At 46.8% G+C, this 20,771-nt stretch overlaps 1 protein-coding gene and 1 pseudogene across 4 annotated transcripts in view; one reads left to right on the top strand and one right to left on the bottom strand.

Annotated features, from left to right (window-relative positions):
* Pwwp2a (PWWP domain containing 2A) overlaps nt 1-777 on the bottom strand; it is a 41,641-nt gene extending 40,864 nt beyond the window's left edge. The window contains exon 1 of one of the 3 annotated variants that reach the window (XM_076578183.1): nt 150-777. In XM_076578183.1, the coding sequence (XP_076434298.1) occupies nt 150-670 (521 nt within the window). In that variant the 5' untranslated portion in view covers nt 671-777. The remainder of the gene's footprint in view (nt 1-149) is intronic. The other 2 variants (XM_076578184.1, XM_076578186.1) reach the window with 2 other exon arrangements.
* On the top strand, nt 768-14,729 carry LOC121831767 (putative monooxygenase p33MONOX pseudogene; annotated as a pseudogene). The gene is made up of 2 exons (XR_006075328.2): nt 768-930; nt 2,153-14,729. The product of XR_006075328.2 is annotated as a putative monooxygenase p33MONOX pseudogene (transcript).
* The last annotated feature ends 6,042 nt before the right edge of the window (nt 14,730-20,771 follow it).

Raw genomic sequence — 20,771 nt, 5'->3', positions numbered from 1 at the left:
GCGTCTGCCCCGCGCGGAGCGCGCCCCACGGAGCGAGCGAGCGAGCGAGCGAGCGGCGCGCAGGACCCGAGGGCGGGGCGGGAGCAGCCGGGGTTGGCGCTCTCCGTCGCGGCGGAGCGGACGGCGTGCTGTCGGGGGGCCGGCGGTACCTTTTCGACAGGTCCATGAGGACCCCGGAGAAGAGCTTCTCCCCGAGGCGGAACGACACGACGAGCGCGTCCTCGATGATGTGGTCCAGCGTGACCCGCACCTCCGAGCCGGGGATGAGCTGCGACACCGCCGAGTCCCCGCCCGCCGGCGGCACGAGCGCCGGAGCTAGCGGCGGCCGCGGCACGTCCTCGGACTGCTCGGGGGCGGCCGGGGGCTGCTCGGGCGGCGGGGCCGGGGCGGCCGCGGGCTCGGGAGGCTTCGCCTCAGCCTCGGGGCTACCCGCCAGCTCCCCCGGAGGCGGCGGCGGCGGCGGCGGCGGCAGCGGCTGCTCGTCGGCCCGAGGGGCGGACTGGCGCCCGTCGGCCTCGCCGTCCGGCACCGCCGCCTCGGTGGCCGTGACCGGGAGGGGGGTGCCGGCCTCGCTGCCGGGGATGGGCTCCAGCTCCGGCTCAGCCTCGCCGGCGCCCCCGTCCCCGGGGGACGCCGCGGTCGCCGCCGCCTCAGCAGCCACGGCCGCCATTTTCTCACTGGTCTCTCCCTCCTCCGACTCGGGCTGCGGCGGCGGCGGCGGCGGCAGCGCGGCTGGGTTCCCGAGGCCTTCCCCTCCCTCCCGCTAACACTGTCGTCCCGCCCTTTCCCTGATGCTCGTGATTGGCACCGCGCCATTGGCTCCGCCTTCCACCCCTCCCGCACTGGTGTCAGCCCATTGGTCGGCAGGAGCCGTCTGTCGCGGGCCTGGTTCCGCCCCCTCGCTCAGAGTAGGAACTTCCCATTGGTGGGGTGAGTTGTCAAGTGTCGAATCTAAAAGGAGGTGGGAGGGGCGGGATGAAGGGTGGCGAAAGCGGAGCTCTAGGCTTGCCGCCTGTATCTGTTGGTTGGGAAGGACAATACCGCTTTATGATTGGTCGATGCTCCTGCCCATTCTCGGCCGGTTCTTCGGAGGTGGGAGAAGGGAAGGAAACGCGAGTCGTGCCAGTTCTTTCAAAGATGACCCAAGGGAGGAATAGCGGGAGAATGCAGACTGGGAACCGCTTCCCAAGAATCTTTGCGCAGAGAGCCTTAGAATGAATGTTATTTCTAGGCGTGGACTTGTTTGTGGCCAAGTGTGGGCACCACCGGCTTCTGTGGGAAAGATAACTAAAGTTCTACAATAATTCTGGAACACTTTTTTGGGTGCCTATTCTGCTAGTCAACTTACGAGGTGCTGGGAATAGGAAAGACGGACAAGACATTCTCCATAACCACATGACAGGAACTCCAGCATGCGCACGAAGAGTGTTTTCCTTGGCTTCACTTTTTAGAAACAAAGGACTAATCTCTGCTTTCTAGAGACCTGTTAATTTCAAAGAAGGAAAATTCTAATGAGAAGAAAGACAACGGGCATGCTAGGATGAGTGAAGTCCGGCCACGTTACTTATTCCCCTTAGATCCACTGGAAAGAGTTCACTGTTGAAGCCTTTTCGTTCCTAGCCTTCTGTGTATAGGAAAAACCTCAATCCAGGCATAGTTGCCCATGGGAGTAATCCCAGCACTTGGGAGGCATAGGCAGAAATGGCAAAAATTCTAGGCCAACAAAGGCTTCATTCTGAGTTTCAAGACAGCCTGAGCTACAGAATGAGACCCTGTCTCAAGGCAAAAAATCAAAAGGCAGAGTGGTGGGGTGGTGGTGAAGGGTGTCTCTCCAGTGTCCTAATGTTCTTGTTTTTCTCTTTTGGGTGTTTTGTTTTGCTCTTTTTTTTTTTTTTTTTTTTTTTTTTTTTTTTTGGTTTTTCGAGACAGGGTTTCTCGGCGTAGCTTTGCGCCTTTCCTGGAACTCACTTGGTAGCCCAGGCTGGCCTCGAACTCACAGAGATCCGCCTGGCTCTGCCTCCCGAGTGCTGGGATTAAAGGCGTGCGCCACCACCGCCCGGCTTGTTTTGCTCTTTTAAAAGCTAAAGTATTTTAAATTTCTTGTTAAGTCTAGAAGGAGCTACTAACCCATTTCTCCCATATTGTTCCTCAGTCAGCCCTTTCCTATAGGAGAGATCAGAGGCACAGAGAACACCTACAGAGAAAGAAGGCAAGTTCCAATGTGGAGGGAAGAATAAAATTCTGAAGACTAATTGAATGCCATGTGCCAGACCCTAGTACAGTCTTACATGATTGTAGGCAGATTTTGTTTTCTGCCTGCCAGCTCCAAATAACCACACAGAGACCTCTTGTTAATCATGAGAGCTTGGCCAATGACTTAGGCTTGTTACTAATTAGCTCTTACAGTTTAAATTTCCCCATGTTTATCAATCTACTTTTGTCTCGTGGCTTTATTACCTTTACTCTGTACTGCCCATGCTGCTTCCCCTCTGTCTGCCTGGCAACTCCTTCTTCTCCCCAGTTTCCTGTGTGCCTGAATTGGCCATTTAGCTTTTTATTAAACCAATGAGAATGACACATCTTCACAGTGTACAAAAAGATTATTCCACAACACATGATCTTTGCAAGAAGACAAGTACTATTGTATCCATTTTATTTGAAAACTGAGACAAAAAGAGGTTTCTAAAGTCATGTCGCTAGTAAATTACATAGCTTCTTCATAGAAAAGAGAAAATGGCAATAAGCAAATGTTAACCAATGATCTGTCTATTTCAAGTCTAGCAACTCTCAGGAAAATAAAAGTCCAATAGAAGGCCAGATGTTAGTGGCACATGCCTTTAATCCTAGCACTCAGGAGGCAGAGGCAGACGGATCTCTGTGAGTTTCTAGGCCAGCTTGGTCTACAGAGCGAGTTCTAGGACAGCCAGAGCTGTTACACAGAGAAACCCTTTCTCAAAAAACATCATCATCATCATCATCATCATCATCATCATCATCATCATCAATTTAAAAGTCTAATAGAAGATACCAGTCAGGGAGAATTCAGAATCTTCCTTTAAGGATAACTGGGGAGGGGGGGGGGAGTGAGTTCACTTAGTGATCACTATGTACTACTGATTTTTCCTATAACCTCTCATTTAAAAACCTGTTATGGGTGTTGGAGAGATGGCTTAGCAGTGAAGAGCATGTACTGCTATTGCAGAGGATGCCAGTTTGGTTCCAGTACCAAGATCAAGTAGCTCTCACCAGCCTGGAATTCCAACTCCAGGGGATTCAGTGCCCTCTCGCCTCCTTGCACACAAACCTACACACGCATACATAAATAACTAAAAATAGTAAAAATGCCAGGCACGGTGGTCCATGCTTTTAATAGAGGAGACAGAGGCAGGTGGACCTGTATGAGTTCAAGGCCATCTTGGTCTATATAGCAAGTTCTAGGCCAGCCAGGGCATCTATCGTAATGAGACCCTATCTCAATAGTCAGTTTTTAAAACCCACTGTTATGTTTTAGCTTTCTTGTACAGATGAAGAAACAGCCTTCTTCAAAAGGTCTGTGCTTGCTAACATGCACACACCATTGGCTTTGATACCTAGCATAGTAAAAAGGCCAAAAAAAACTCTCTTATGGGCTATATGCTTACATTGAACATATATGGGTCCTGCCTTACAGAATTTTCATTATGACACTATGTCTATAGTTTACCATAATCAGCTAATTAAACAACATATAGTCTAGAAAGCCATGACACTCTGGATTCCCATGCTGTATAATTCCCACAGGGAGGAAAATATACCTTGGGTCCTGGGACCTCATTACTTCTCAAGATAATTACAAAATTCTGCAGCTAGTAGTTTAAATTTCTAATTTATCACAGATGGCGGCATATATAACAAGGCATCCTCCTAAGCCACTGTTTTCATTGAGCAGCTCAAGAGACTCTACTCATCCTGTGTTCACATTAAGTCAGTTCTTCTGCTTTGCTGACAAGACTCTCTCTCCAATCCTGTCCTATCTTTCAGAGTATATTGCCTACCAATTTTCAATCTCTCTAATACTAGGAAGGTCTACTCATGCACCTTTCTCTCATTCATTCAACAAACATTGAAGGACTACTATGCATCAGTAACTGTGATCTGTCATTGAAACAAGCAGAAGACATGCCATAAAGAATATGAAAGATTTGGTAACAGCCCTCCTACTTTTTCTAATTGGTGAGTTATAAAATAATAAACTGATGAAAGATTCTGAGCAATTCTATAAGAGAAATAAACAGGTTGAGGTAATACAGTAAATGGGCAGGGCAGAAGAATGCACCCTTTAAAGAAGGTGGGTATAGAAAGGCCTTTCTGAAGACAGGACTCTTTAGGATACAAAGGAACAGACAGAGCCAGCTCTTTACATTGCTGGCTGAACATTCAAGTCACAAAAGAACATCAGTTGCTTAAAGTCCTGAGGCCAAAGAGGGGCGTGGCTTGGTCAGAAAAAGAAGGAAGACCATTGGTGGTTAAAGACAAGGAGCAAGAGAATGAGTAGGTAACATGAGATTGGAAAGGAAAACAGGACCTAAACCATGTTTAGTGAGAGATTCTCCCTCCAGGAACCCCAGATCTAGTAGAGAATCTGGCTCTTATATTTACTACTGTAGCCTAGGTACTTCTGCTATCAGGTTCCTTCTGGCATGGGATTGACATGGAGAGACCATCGAGAGCCATGTGATATATAGGTCTAGTGAGGTGGCAGGATGGATGGATAGTTGGAGGGTTGGATACATGTATGGATGGGAAGAAGAAGAAATCCAGCAGTGCTGGAGTAGTGTGGACTGTGGATGTTGTACTTTCATAATGGCTTGGCTCTGTGCTGTGGCACAGCCCCTGATGGAGATCTGGATCTTCCAGCCTGGTTGGTAGCCAGATTGCAGCAGGTGTGCAGAACCTCTGAATGGAAGCTTTGTCAGTGTGCAGCACTGGATAGTGTTCCCCATGTAACATCCGTCAGAATAGTCTAACATCATTTCACTGTGTTCTTGGGCCCAATGAGCATCTAGACAAGATGCCTCTACCCATGGAACTATGTTGTCAGGCATCCAGGTAAGATGATGGCCTCGAGGACCCTGCACCCATGACTCCTTCTCCACTGGACATGAGCAGCATCCCCTGGAAGCCAGAGATTCCAGAATGCACATATCAGCACTTCATCAAGCAGAGGAAGGAGAAGCCAGTTGTCACCTCCCTACAGTGAGACTCTATCAGTAGCTACTGACACTGGACAAAATTCCCACGGTGAAAGCTAAAGCTTCCCACGTCATCACGAATTCTCCCACCACCAAATGGACCTAGGAGAGCATCTGGCATTTTGAGGAACAGGCAGGACTGAGAGATGCTGCCTACACATGCCGCAAGGGCCTTCCCTCTGAAGAGACCAGGTACCTCTGAGTGGCTGAAGCAGTCCAGAAGTTAAAGCTGCAGAATGTTCACCCTGGCACAGAGAACACCCCCTCACTCATCCAGTCAGCAAAAACCCACAGGCTGCTTCACGTCTGTTTCCTTCACAGCCTTACCTGGCCCAGATCCTAACACCACAGGCCATGGAAGTGGGACTGAAAAGAACTCAGCAGATAAGTGGAGCCCCTTTGGACCAAGACTGATCCGTATGTCTATTTTTTTGGAGATATTGCCATCTAGCCTTACAGAAGAGCCCAGAGCCCTCTCTCAGGGGCTAAGACTTGTCCAGGCCACCCAAGTAGGTGAAGATCCACCACCTTCAAGTTGCCCAAGATGGATGTCCCAGTTAGAAGAGAAAAAGCAAACACCATGAACCCATAAGCTCAGACCCCGTGACTTGAATACATTCATGCCCATTGCCTTCTAGAATGCTTTGAGGGGTCCCAGGGACCCTGTTCTTTAATCCTGGCTCTGAAATAAGGACGTGGTATTTTTAAGAGGAGGCCCGAGTGACATTTAGTTCAGCGATTATCTTTCTGTGAAAGAAACTTCTGCTTTAAAGCACCGCTTTAAAGTTGGATGTTAGCTAAAAAATGTTTGCTGTGCTGATTGGGGGACCTCGTGACCTATTTTTGTATCCTTTGTCCTAGAGAAGGACTTTGATCCTTGCTTCCTGGGTAAATAACGCTTAAGCAATTCCCAAACCTCGGCTCCTTGCTTCTTTCCCCGTGACCAACCTAAGCATTGACAAATAGAGATGTACACCCACGAACCTGGAAAACTGTGACCTCCTGACATTTTCTAGCCTTGTCAGCAGGGCTGAACCTGTCTGAGGGCTGGGTCCAGCAAACAGCCAGACTTGGGAGGACCCTGGTTCTCCACACTGAAGCTAGAGACTATGTGTTTTTTATTAGCCTAATGAGCCTCTGCAGTTGGAGGGCCAACTCGCTACTAAATGTCACAGAGCAAATACGAGTCTCGAAGGGCCTCTCTTGCAAGTGAAATTAGCTTAACTCCAGTTTGGTCAAAAACGTCCTCCAGGAGACAACCGAGCCTACTAAATTCATATTGGTAAATGCATCCTAAATGGGCTTGTTGCGGTTTTACCTTTCCCATTACTAGAACTCAAACCAGGGCCTCATTCATGCTAGGTATGGGCTCACTAAGCTCCACGTCTGGTTACTGGATGTGTGTGTTCAAGAGTAAACATGGCAGGTAAGTAGGTAGACTTGAGGTTCACTTGAAATCACCTTATTTTGCTTTCCTTGTTCAGGTCAAGGCCTGGGATTTTGGTGTCGGAGAGGAAGAGGAAAAATCCACATCTTCTCTGTAATGAAAACATTTTCCACCCGATGAGCTGCATGCTGTACGCATCGTACTGAGGAGAGAGAGCAAGGAAATGCCTTTTTTCTTTTTCTTCACCATGCACAGTCCACCATCTTTTTTTTTTTTTGGGGGGGGGGTTTCGAGACAGGGTTTCTCTGTAGCTTTAGAGCCTGTCCTGGACTAGCTCTGTAGACCAGGCTGGCCTCGAACTCACAGAGATCCACTTGCCTCTGCCTCCCGAGTGCTGGGATTACAGGTGTGCACCACCACCGCCTGGCATAGTCCACCATCTTGACCACTGTCCTGAATGCTGGATTTTGTTTTGGGCAATAGTCTGTTTACATAATGGGCTAATCTTCTCACAGAGAAGTGCTGGAGTCCACAGTTGTCATAAAAATGTATCTAGCTGTGTTATCTCCTGTATTCACAATAAGAATCCTTGCTACTGAAGAGAGAGACAGAGTCAGAGAGAGAGAGAGAGAGAGAGAGAGAGAGAGAGAGAGAGAGAGAGAGATCCAGCTGGAGCTGGGCATGGTGGCTCATGCCTATCATACCAGAGCTAGAAGCAGTGCAATCAGGAATTTCAGGGTCCTCTTTCACTTCATGTTGGGTTCAAAGCCAGCATGTCAAGCATGAGACCCTGTCTCAAAAAAGAAAAGAAGCTGGGCGGTGGTGGCACACGCCTTTAATCCCAGCACTCGGGAGGCAGAGCCAGGCGGATCTCTGTGAGTTCGAGGCCAGCCTGGGCTACCAAGTGAGTTCCAGGAAAGGCACAAAGCTACACAGAGAAACCCTGTCTTGAAAAACCAAAAAAAAAAAAAAAAAAGAAAAAGAAAGAAAAAGAAAAAAAAAAGAAAAGAAAAGAAAAGGAAAAAAAAAAAGGAAAGAAAAAGAAAGAGCAACCAGCCTGGCCCAGTGACACACACTACACTCAGGAAGTAGAGTCAAGAGGATCAGAAGGTCAGAGTTCAAAGCCAGCCTGTAATATATAAGGCCCTGTCTAGGATAAAAAGTAAAAAGCAAAAAGAAGGCCCAGATGTGTGGAACAGGGCCTCATAGCTCCCACCCGTAATGCCAGCTCTCAGGAGACGAAGACACAATGATTTCAACATGTTTGAATTCCGGGCTAAGCTAGGGTCCAGGGTGAGACCCCATGTCAGAGAGGGGAAAAAGCTCTGCCTGGCACCCCAGCTGGTCCTGACTGAAAACAGACTTTAGTTTCAAGCTCTTCAGGGTGCTACAATAATGGCCAAGCCTCAAGAATCTTTAAACCTCAAGATTAAACCTGTGTCTGCTTCCAGTCAGCCTCTCTCTCTGGCTGTACAAAACTTCCATGATGTCAGCTAAATCGTTTAACTTCTGTTTCTTCATTTATAAATACTGGGGTTTTTGGTTTTGTTTTGTTTTGTTTTGTTTTGTTTTTGAGACAAGTTTTTTCTGTGTAACAGCCTTCATTGTCCTGGAACTCGATTTGTAGCCTAGGCTGGCCTCAAACTCAACAGAGATCTGCCTGCCTCTGTGCTGGGATTAAAGGCATACATCAGCTGGGCGGTGGTGGCGCTCGCCTTTAATCCCACCATTCGGGAGACAGAGCCAGGCGGATCTCTGTGAGTTCCAGGCCAGCCTGGTCTACAAAGTGAGTTCCAGGACAGCCAGGGCTGTTACACAGAGAAACCTTGTCTTGAAAAACCAAAAATAAAATAAAACAAATAAAGGCATACACCACCACACCCCACTAAATACTGTCTTTTTTTTTAAGACTTATTTTAAATTATGTTTTGGCATGTGTGTTTACATATCACATATGTACACATGAGTGCAGGTGCCCTTGCAAGCCAGAGGCACTGGATCCTCTGGAGCTGGAATTAGAAACGGTCCTGACACAAGTGCTGGGAAGGTAATTCAGAACCTCTGGAAGAGCAGCAAGTACTCTTAACCACTGAGCCATCTCTCCAGTCCCTGTATGTATTGTTTAATCTCATATTTTAATAACCTACCAAGAGTATTTGGCTTGGGGACTCTTTTTAAGTTTATTTATTTTGTGTGTGTTTGTGTGTGTCTGTGTGTGTGTATTTGTGCACCACGAGTATGCAGAGATCAGGAGAGAGTGGAAGTGTTGGAGCCTGCAGAGACCAGAGGAGAGCATTGGAGCCTGCAGAGGTCAGAGGAGGGCATCAGATCCCCGATGCTGTAGTTATAGGTGGTTTTGAGTGTGAGCTACCATAGCGATGCTGGGAACTGAGGAACTAACTGATCCTAGATCCTCTTCAAGAACAAGTGCTCTTGAACACCAACTCATTTTTCCAGCCCTATAGGAGTTGATTTTGGTTTGGTTTATTTGTTTTGTTTTTTAAATGACATAACAAATATATTTTCTTTTGACTTTTTGAGGCCAAGTACTCTGGAATGTACCATGTAATCCAGGACAAACTGAAACTTGGTGATCCTTCTGCCTCTGCCTCCCAAGTGCTGGGATCCCAGAACTGTCCTACCATGCCTGGCTATATAACTTGTATTACATGTATAACATAGACCTCCAATCATAGTAAGAGTTGTTTTCAAGAGTACTAAGTTATTAGCAACTAGGTCCAAAAACTCAATCTGATTGCTGTGTCTTGGATTTAATCCTACTTGGTTGCTACTGACCCCTAATAATGAAACCTTCGAAAGACTTCTGAAAACAAAAGCCCAAACCCTAGGGTGTCAGAGGGGAAAGTGCTTAAATATGAAGTGCTTATTTTATTTTCTCTGGGCATGCTTACTTGGAAAATTGAGTAAAAGGCAAAAGACAAGGAGAGAGAAGAGACTAGGGTAAGGGGATTGCTTTAAAGACTCGTGGGACATAAGAGCCAAATGAGGTGTTCCTCCTGTTCTGGGACAATTTCTGTCCAGAAGCCAGGATTTCTGTTCTAGAATTAGTCTGCCTGCTCCCAGATGGAGTCAGTAAAGGTTAACTCCTGGCGAATTTGTCAGGCGCTGGTTCTCTTTGTGTCTGGGTGATCCTCAGAGCACTTTGGAATCGGAGAGTCTGCAAAAACTGTTTGCACACATGGTATGAACCCATCTAAGATATGATAGAAACAGCAAAGCCAGGCATGGTGCTCCACACTTGTAATCCCAGAGCCTGGGAGGCCAAGGCACTCACAGGAAATGTGAGTGGCCATTCCCAAGCCTGGTCTCTGTACCTTGGCCTGGATACTGGTTACACAGGTATGTTCGGCTTTTTCTGATGCCAGCTTTGCTCCCCTGTGTACTTTTCTGTAGGTAAATTGCATTACCTATAACCGCTAGTGCCATCACTTCTTAAGCAACAGTCATGTATTTTATGACTTAAGTCAGGACCCAGACATGACTTAACTGGGTCCTCTTGCACGGGGCTGCTAGCAAGGCATCAGCAGGGACTGTGGTCCTTTCTGGAAGCTCGGCTAGGGAAGAAGCCATGTGGTGGTTAGTTTACGCGTCACTGAGCCACAGGGAGCCCAGATTGAACATCATTTCTACTGTGTCAGTGAATATGTTTCCAGAAGGGATTAGCATCAGAAGACAGCCTTCCCTGGTGTGGCTGGGTATCACCTCGTCCTTCAAAGGCCCTATGAGCAAAGAGAGGAAGAATCCACCCTTTGTTGCTTGCCTGCTTGCTGGAACTGAGATGCCAGTCTTCTTCAGCCCTTGGGCTGGCATTTACACTAGCGGTTCCCTCCTTGGTGTACAGGCCTTTGGTGTACAAACAGTACTGGCTTTTCTAAGTCTCCAGCTTGCAGACAGCAGGTCAGGGTGACTTTTTTGGTTTTGTTTTGTTTTTGTTTTTTGAGACAGTGTCTCATTGTGTAACTCTGGCTGTCCTGGAACTCGCTCTGTAGGCCAGGCTGGCCTGGAATTCCCAGAGATCTACCTGCCTCTGCTTCCCGAGTGCTGGGATTGAAAGGATGAGCTGTCACTACTATCCGGCAAGGGTGACTTTTTCACCTCAAAATTAAACAAGCTAACTTTTTCTTGAAAAGATTTCATGTAGCCCAGACTAGCCTCAAATTCCTTATATAGCATAGAATGACTCCAAACCCCTTAGTCCTCCTGCCTCTACTTACCAAACTGGGATTGTAGAAGTTCACCGCCATGCCCAATCTGTACTGTCTTTGTCATTATCATCATTATTATTACTGTTTGTATGTGTGCCTGGGTACCATTGTGTGGCTATAGAGGTCTGAGGACAAATTCATGGAGTTGGTGCCCTCCAAATATTATGTGGGTTCTGGGAATTGAACTTAGGCTGTCAGTCTTGCTAAGCAAGAGCTTTACCTGATGAGCCATATCACCAAGTCCCCTGTTTTATCTTTTGGAAACAGTCTTGCTCTGTAGCCTAGGCTCACTATGGAGCCCAGGCTGTCCTCCACCTCTTGGTGATCCTCCTACCTCAGTGTCAGTGCTGGGGATATAGACATGAACCACCAAGCCAAAATCAGTCCCGTTCCCCCTGAGAATCCTGGCTAATGCAGACACTTGCAAGCTAACGCGAGGACTGACTGCATTCTTTTCCCTGGCGATGCCCCGAGGCAGCTCTCAGCTAATGACCACCGAAGTCTGCCTCACAGGACCGGGACCGTTTAAAGTGCGAGCTTGCTTCCTAAGACCTGAGCTGAGAGGGCTAACAAAGAGATGTGAGTAACAGGGAAACCACATTTTTGTACCCTTGTCCCACAAGCCTGTCACTTTAGTCCCAGAGTCCCAGGAGAGGGGAGAGAATCTCACAAGGGACCATGTGAGAGCACAGGGCAGAGCTCACCAAGATCCCTTCAGAAGCAAATGCTGCCTGGCTTAAGGTCTAAACAACACGAGGAAGGCTATGTCCAGTTCCCTTCCCCCACACAAACCTCTGCAGACCGTTAGGAGCTGCTGCTCCTCTGAGTGCCCTCTTCCCAAACCTCTGCTTATGGTAACAGCCTCACTCAGACCAGCGGCTGGAAAAGGGCCAACACAAAGCAAAGACTAACCCCATACGAAACCGACAACATTCTTCATAACAAAAGCCACAATTAGTCCAACCTTTCAGTGAACACCTACTGTGGGGTGCCAGGCAGAGGCAGTAACCAGGTGAGCTTGGGGACTCCAGCACCTTAAACTTTAGGCACTATGCTGAGATATCTTCCTCCATAGTGTGGGTGTTCTTTCCTCCTGCTCTCCCCCCCTGCTTTGCCTGAGTGTGCACATGCATGCACACATACACACACACACACACACACATGTACTTTTGTAATCTCCTGTGTGACCCGGGCTCATCTCAAACTTCTGGGTTCAACTAAGTCTGTAGGCTTGCGCCACCTTGCCCAGTGTGACTGCTGTGTCAACCTAACATTTTTAAACATCACATTATTTTTTTGTGGGGGTGCATGTGGGAAGAGGGAGCCGATGCATGCCATGCTACCTGTACGGAGGTCATAGGACAACCTGCAGGAGTAGGTTCTTTCATTCCAGCCTGTGCTGCATGGGGATTTAGCTCGGGCCTCCAGGCTTGTCAACAGACACCTTTGCACCCTCTCTTGCAGTTTTTGTTTGCTTTTAGATTTACCTATTTTTGTATATATGAGTGTTTTCGCCAACAGATGTTTTTGGCTATTGTTTGGTTGGTTTTTGGTTGGTTGGTTGGTTTTTTGTTTTCGAGACAGGGTTTCTCTGTGTTGCCCTGTAGACCAGGCTGTCCTCGAACTCAGAGATCTGCCTATCTCTGCCTCTCCAGTGCTGAGATTAAAAGCATACTCCACCACACCCAGCAAATAATGGTTTGCTGGTGGGGGGGGAGGGTGTTTGTTTGTTTAATTTTTGGTCTGTTTGTTTGTTGTTAAAGTGCATTGATGTCTTGCCTGTGTGTTTATCTGTGTGAGGGTCTCAGATCCCTGGAACTGGAGTTACAGACAGTTGTGAGCTGCCATGTGAGTGCTGGGAATTGAACCCAGATCTTCTGGAAGAGCAATCAGTGCTCTTAGCCACTGAGCCATCTCTCCAGCTCCCACCTGCAGATGTTTTAAACTTGACTTTTTGAACAGAAGTTTTGGAAAGAAGCTGTACCTTCCAGTGAACCTTCTGAAAGGCTGATCAACTGATTAAAACTTCAATGATGGCATTGAGGAGATGGCTCAGCAGTTAAGAGCACTGGCTACTCTAGGAAAGGATCTGGGTTAAGAGCACTGACTTCTCTCGGAAAGGACCTGGACTCAGTTCCCATAACCCACATGGTAGCTCTCTATAGTTATCATCTATAACTCTAGTTCTAAGGGATCTCACACTGTCTTCTGGCCTCTTTGGGAAACAGACACACAGGTGGTCTACATACATACATACATACTCATTCACATAAACAGAAGTAAACAAATATTTTTTTAAAAAAAAGACAAACTTATGGGCTGGAGAGATGGCTCAGAGGTTAAGAGCACTGACTGCTCTTCCAGAGGTCCTGAGTTCAATTCCCAGCAACCACATTGTGGCTCATAACCACCTGTAATGAGATCTAGTGCCCTCTTCTGGCCTGCAGTCATATATGCTGTATACATAATAAATAAATCTTTTTTAAAAAAAAAAAAAAGACAAACTTAAATGATTGTGGAGAGGTTGGAATGTTGCAAGTCTAGAGACTAATTACAATCTATCTGTTTTTGGCACCCTAAATAGACTTCCCTCTGTATCTGACCTAAAATCCATATGACTAACAGATAAAACCTTTTAGAATGTATTAACTTAACCCTAGTTTCCATCAGCAAAAAAGCTAAGAATGCCATAGGACAGCATCTGAAACTTGTTGGGGAATATTATTTTAAGGTGTGTTACTTTTGTTTATGTTGCATTTGTTTAACCTTGTGAAGCTGTGTTACTGTGCCTGTCTAAAACACCTGGTGGTCTAATAAAGAGCTGAATGACCAATGATGAGGCAGAAGAAAGAATAGGTGGGGCTGGCAGGCAGAGAGAAGAAATAGAAGGAGAAATCTGGAAGAAAGAGCAAGAGAGGAAGATGCTAGGGGCCAGCCACCCAGCTACACAGCCAGACACAGAGTAAGAAGGAAAGAAAAGGTATACAGGAATAGAGAAAGATAAAAGTCCCAGGCCAAAGATAGAGGGGATAATTTAAGTTAAGAAAAACGAGCAAGAAATGAGCCAAGCTAAGGCCAGGCATTTATAATTAAGAATAGCCTCCGTGTGCGATTTACTTGGGAGCTGGGTGGTGGGCCCCTAAAAGAGAAAAAACAACCAACAACAGAAACCTATGGCTGAGATTCCCCTGCTTTGTTATAACCCACCTACTCAATGTTTCTACCTACGTATTTGTGATCGTGCTGCGCCCTAACTACTAGACCGCCAGAGAAACTACCACCGATGGATTTGTAAAGTGCCTAGATGCATGACTTTCTCTTCAGCTACTATAAAAACTTCATCAAACTATTACCATGTTGGAACATGGAATCTAAGGTGACCAAAATCTATGTTCCCACACCATAGCGACTCATACTTGGCTTCATAATAAACTATTTCTTACCCTCTTTGAAGTGAGAGTCGTATTTTATTCTTGTATGACAACAAAGATCCTACTCTGGGAAGCTGGTGTCTCCACTGGCCCATTTGGTTTGCCTGAGATACTGTTGACGGGGGCTGTAGCTCAGTGGTAGAAGGTACCTAGCACACATGAGACCTTAGGTTTATTCTCTAGTACTACCAAGATTAAACAGACAGTCAGACAGATAATGGAATTGTTGGTGGCCCATGTGTGTGATCCCAGCACTCAGGAAGTAGATGGAGGCAGGAGTTTTAAGACTAACCTCAGCTACTTAGTGAGTGTGGGGCCATCCTGGATTAAATGAGATCCCGTCTCAGAAAAGGAGAGAAATTAAATAAATAAAAAGCTATATACAAACAGTTCTACAAAGATCCCTGTGGAGCCAGTAGGGTGGATTACTGGGTGACGGTACTTGCCTCACAAGCCTAAGGACCTGTGTTCCATCCCCAGAAGCCATGGCGGAAGGAGAGATGATAACTGAAAGTTATCATCTGACTTACAACATGTATATGCTCCTGCATGCATGTGCATACACACACACACACACACACACACACACACACACACACACACACAAACTAAATAGAATGAAATTAAAAAAAAAAAAAAAGAGTTCCCTGGAACTTTAAGCATAAACTGTAAATTTTATTTAAAGGAAAAAAGTCCTGTGAAATCTGTCTTGGTCACTACTGCACCCCTTGCAGGCAGTAGAGAGCCTGGCTGGCAAACAAGAAGCTTTTGAAACAAAATACATTTATAGCATTAACAACTGACTGAATAAATGAATAGTTATTTCTAGGTAGTATATCACTGTGGGCTTTCTTTCTCTCCAGATCCATGTCCCAGTTATCCTAATTTTCTAACTGTTCTACAGTGAACATGGATTTCTTAGGGAGAAAATACAGAGAAAGCTTGGGGCGTGGCTCTGTGGTAGAGAATTTACCTGGTGTGCTTCTGACCCTGGGTCCCATAGGAAGCAAGGCAGGAAAGAAGGGAGAGATGGAGAAACAAAGAGAGGGGAGCGAAGATTGGGAGGATGGGAGGGAAAAGTAAAATAAGTGGAGAAAATTGGGCCTGGGCTAGGTTTGGTGGTACATGCCTGAAACCCCAGCACTTGGGAGCTACAAGAAGGAGGATCAAGGCCAGCCCTGGCTACAAGAGACCCTGTCTCAAAAACAAAGGTGAGGGGTGAGGGGGAGGCGTTGAGATCAACTATAGCCGGAGGATCCCAAACCTGGTCCCTGAATAAGAAGTACAGAGCTCCGAGTAGGGTGACTGGATTCCCAGAATCTCCTTGATCTGATGACTGAGAGATATGAGATTCTATCTGAGAAGCCCAGGACTCCAGCAGCCTGCCCTTGCATTTCTGGGGGTCACAATACATTCCCTGCTGTGGTATGTTTGCTGGAGGAAGAAGAGAAGCATGTCCCAGAATAGCTTCGCAAGGACTCTAAATGATTCATAAAGAGCATTTCCCTTCCTGCAGAGGCAAGGCTTGGGTCTTGACTGTCTCAGGCTGCTGTGGAGACTGCCTCTCTCCTACCCTCTGGATCCTTCTGACGCAAATCCCTTTCTCCCCTTTCTCGAGAAACTGGCCCTTGTATTCTTGTATTAAAATGCATATTCTTTCCAGACGGGGACTAGCCCACCCCAATCCGTGGATGCTGAGGAAGCCAGGAACAGACAATCAGATTTAAATGTTTCCTTGACCTTGAGGCAGTTAACTCAGCAGCGCTATCATGGCGAGCCTTGCAGAGTTCTGGAATGAAAGAGGCGAGACCTTGGAGAGCTGTTGGAGATGTACTCTTTCTCGTTCAGCTTTAGTCACCATAGTGACTTCATTCTGAAGCCGCAACCCTGCTGCTATTGCTTCATATTCATTCATAATAAGACCACCCCTGAGTTCTCCGCCCACTGGGGAAGCGAGTACCGGAGGCGTTGGAAGACAGGAGACTAATGAAATGGGGCCTTTAAGCAGTGTGGGTCCGGGAGGATAAGGCGGTCCTCTAATGGGCAGAGGGGAAAAGGTCAGAGCTGGAAGGGAATTCACTTGCCTCTGGGTCCCCCAGCCCCTCCGTTTAGAGGAAAAGTGGACTGTTACAAGGCTTTCAGCTCTGGCACAGCCAGGTTTGAAGCAGAAGCCCTGAGCCCTGGCCTACTTCTCATTGCATTTGGTCACCATGGCCGCACAGGACCCTGTAGATTGCCTGGCTCTTGGCCTTCTGTGCCAAGCTGGGCTCATACTTACCAGGATTATCACTGAAGTTGGTGGCAATCAGATCATAAGCCCTTCATTCATGGCCTAAACTAGAACTTCTGTAGCCAAAGACCCACACATCTGACACAAATTTGCAAGTGAATTAGCTCATTTAATTCTAAAAGTGATAATGTTCTTTTAAAATGAGAAAACTACCTGTACGTCACAGTAGGTCAAGATGCAGGTCGTGATAGTCCAAGCCTGTAATCTCAACATTAGGGAGGTTTAGAAGGATTAAAAATTCAAGGTCATCCTCAGCTACTTAGATGAAGGCAGCTTCAGCTACATGAGACCCTGTGTCAGAAGGAGGTGGGTGTGAGGGCTGGAGAGATGGCTCAGTATTGAAGAACATAGTGCTGCTCCTCTAGAGGACCTGCTTTTGACTCCCAGTACCCATTATCAGGTGGCTCACAACTACCTGGGACTCAAGCTCCAGGAGGCCCAGATGCTTCTAGCCTTCATGAGCATACACACACACACACACACACACACACACACACACACACACACACACACTTAAAAAAGAAATCTTAAAATTTTAAACGAAAAGAAAACATATAAACTGAAGCAATGACTCGGCAGTCAAAGCATTTTGCCTGTGAGAGTTTGGATCTCCAGAACCCACTTAAATGCCCACTTAAGGGCTCAGGGGGAAGAGACAAGGATTCCCCAGAGCGAGCTGGCTAGCTAAAGTATCTGTGAGCTCTGGGTTCAACTGAGAGACCCTGTCTTGATGAATAAGGTAGAAAGCAATCAATGAAGACTCCAGAGATCGACCTTGGGCCTCCATAGGCACATGCTCACATATATCTGCACATGTGCCCACATGTAAGAGAACACTCTGAGACACAGTCACAAAAAAACAAAGACAAACAAACAAAAAACACAAAACAGGAACAAATGGGAATCACAAATCTTCAACAATACACACAGACACACAGACACACACACACACACACACACACACACACACACACACTTTGGGGGATGAAAAAGAAGTATTGTAAGGCTTTTTCACAATATGTTTCTTCCTGACAGTCTTCTTATGTAGTCCAGGCTGACCTCAAACTTGACATCCTCTTGTCTTGCCTCTGCCTCCTTGGTGGTAGGATTACAGGCCAGTAGGCCTAGGCCAACGATATTGTTGTTGTTGTTGTTGTTGTTGTTGTTGCTTTGTTTGTTTGTTCATTTGAGACAGGTATCTCCATAATCCAGGCTGGCCTTGAACTCCTGGTACTCCTTCCTCAGACTCCCACGTGCATGATCACAATGGGCTGCAGTGCCAATCTTCACTAATGATGAGGAGTGTCTTGGTAGCTCGTTCATCCAGGCAGTGACTTTGGATTCTCTAAGCTGATGTGGTTATTTTCTTGCTGTAATGCGTTACACAAGTTATTTAACTTTCCTGAGTCCAGCAGAAGGAGCTTCCTAAGGCGACTGAGAAGATCACATAAAGATGTGTGTGTTAATCAGCATTGGGAAGTAGATTTAAAGTGGTTTCTATTATTGGAAGAGTTGAAAGTGGTTTCTTCCTGTAACTGCAGGGGAGGGGAGTGACTGATCTGCATCCTACTCAGCCTACTGTCAGACCAAACCCACCCCAAGGTCTTCCTTTATGTCAGGACAGCCAGGAACAAACAGAACAACTGAGGGGGTGACAGACACATCTCAAGGAAAAAGAAGTTCAAAGATTTTTTTAGAGGTGGATTGTATTTTATTTTTTTAATTTAAAAGACTTCGGGGGGTGGGGGGCCTGATCTGCTATAAGCAGAAGGTAACACTAGTGCCAGGAGAATACAAAAGGATACTTGTATCGTTTTTAGCCACCAGCTAATTACAAATGAAAATTATAAGGAGACAGTATACCTACTGGATGGCTGTAGAACAACAGCAAAAAAAAAAAAGCCCCAATGGATGGGTTGACTGCACCATTCAAATGAATGTCCTGTCTATGTAAATCCACTGAGACAGAAAGCAGTTGGGTGGGGGCCTAAGACTGGGAGAGGTTTGGAGACAGTGAAGAGCAGCCTCTTTGGAGCGAGTCAACTCCTAGCTACATTGCCAGCCACCTTCTTACTTTCTATTTTGAGACAGGGTCTCACTACATTATGTAGGCAGGCCTTGAACTTGTGGTCCCCCAGCCCCAACTTTCAGAGTAGATGTTGCCTACATCATCACATTATCCCTTGCCCATGTGGGCGATTTGTGAAACTTCTCCTTGCTTATCTCCCCTTTATCTTTCTGATGGGATGGAGAGCAAATACCGTTTCCCCTCACGGCAATGAAGCAGTCAATTCATCAGTTGCAGATAGATATAATCTATTTCCTCATAGAGCCATGGACTAAATAGATAGTTTTGGCCCAAATCCCTGGGCACTTCCCATACAACATTCTATATCTGCCTGATTGATAGATGAGAAATGAAACTGCTCATTGATGGGGCTGGAGGGAAGCCACGCTGCATGTAGAAGGTCCCTTGAGTCTCTTCATAGGTTCATGGCTTTCCCTCTGAGGAACTCCTCAGCAGTGGAGCCAGCAATCAAGACGACACAGGGGGCTTGGGGACACCCACCTCCCAAGAGCTCACTACCAATCTAGGGGTCTTGATCAGGTTTGTTTTCTCTGCCAGCTAAAGAATTCAAAGGCAGGAAAAAATCCCAAGCGTGACAGGTAACAGCAAGGGTGGGGGAGGGGAATCTCACACCCGGTAGACAGCAGCACAGAGCATCAGCTGGTGTTGTATCTTGTGTTGTTGAGTTTGGTTGTCTCTTGGAAGCCTGCTCTTTCCTGAAGGGAAACCAAGGGAGAATGGATCTGGGGAAGGGGGGGATGGGGCAGGAGGGGGGCGGGCTGGGAGGAGTAGAAGGAAGGGAATCTGTGGTTGGGATGTATTGTCTGAGAGAAGAATCTATTTTCTTTCTTTTGGGGGTGGGGCTCAAGACAGGGCTTCTTTGTGTAGCCTTGTCCGTTCTGGAACTAGCTCTGTAGACCAAGCTGGCTTCAAATTCACAGAGATCTGGCTGCCTCTGCCTCCCAAGTGCTGGGCTTAAAGACATGCACTACCACCACCCATGGGCAGAATCTATTTTCTTTTTTTGGTTTTTCGAGACAGGGTTTCTCTGTGTAGCTTTGCGCCTTTCCTGGAGCTCACTTGGTAGCCCAGGCTGGCCTCGAACTCACAGAGATCCGCCTGGCTCTGCCTCCCGAGTGCTGGGATTAAAGGCGTGCGCCACCACCGCCCGGCCAGAATCTATTTTCAATTAAAAAATAAAATAAAATAAAAACAAAGAGAAAAAAATTAAAAAGACTTTTTATTGGGGGTGAGGAAATACACATATACAGCAAACACATGGAGAGAAAGACTGTCTGTCTACAAAGTAAAGGCACTCCAGAAGCTGAAATCCTGCCTCTCCTTGAGGTCTGGGTGTTTTAAAGTCTTTGAAGGGTCTTCCTCCCCTACCTTTGGGTTTGAGGAAAGACAGGATGGCTAATTGGCCTGCAGCTGTAGTGTAAATATGCTGGTCTGGCTTTGAACTTGCTAAGCCAGTTCATTGGCAGGGTACCCTACTTGTAGGAGAAAAAGCCCACAAGGCCTGTGCTTTAAACTTCCAGGCTTTGGCCTCAGATCAGGAAGGTGGGAAAAGGCAGAAGTCTTGGAAGTTCACCGTCTTCATTACCTACATAGTCGTGGCCCTCTCCATATCTGCCTGCCTATTAGGGAATCAGTCTAACTCCTAATCGCTCAGTATGGCTGAGCTAGCTGCCCTGGCACCAGGATCTGAGTCAGACTGAGGTGGACAAAAAGAGGATCACTGCACTGGAGACCTGCACTGGTCCTGATTCTGTGCTACCAGCCAACTCTGTATCTTACTTGGGACCCATCTTTTTTTTTTTTTTGCTTTGGTTTTTCTATCTGTGAAGTGAGGCGTATGGATGTTCTGAGATGCCTGAAGCATTCTAACACCCATATCCCTACCACAGTGGGTATCACTTATTGATGCTGTAGCCAGCCTCAGCATCCCTTTGAACTCATAGTTCTCATAGTCTACAGATCCAAAGTCGCACTTACAAAGTAGCATCTTCTAGCCACGTGTCTGAATTGGTTTGTTTCTAAGGCCTACCCAACTCTGTTCTGGGTTACTTCTGAACCTTTAGGCTTGTAATCAGAATAGAAATGGGAGCTATAAGAACATGGATGTAGGCGCTGGA

The sequence above is a fragment of the Peromyscus maniculatus genome, chromosome 8, assembly GCF_049852395.1.
Source record: "Peromyscus maniculatus bairdii isolate BWxNUB_F1_BW_parent chromosome 8, HU_Pman_BW_mat_3.1, whole genome shotgun sequence".
Lineage (NCBI taxonomy): Eukaryota > Metazoa > Chordata > Mammalia > Rodentia > Cricetidae > Peromyscus > Peromyscus maniculatus.
Note: the sequence above shows the minus strand (reverse complement) of the source record. Positions and strands in the feature narration are given on the sequence as shown.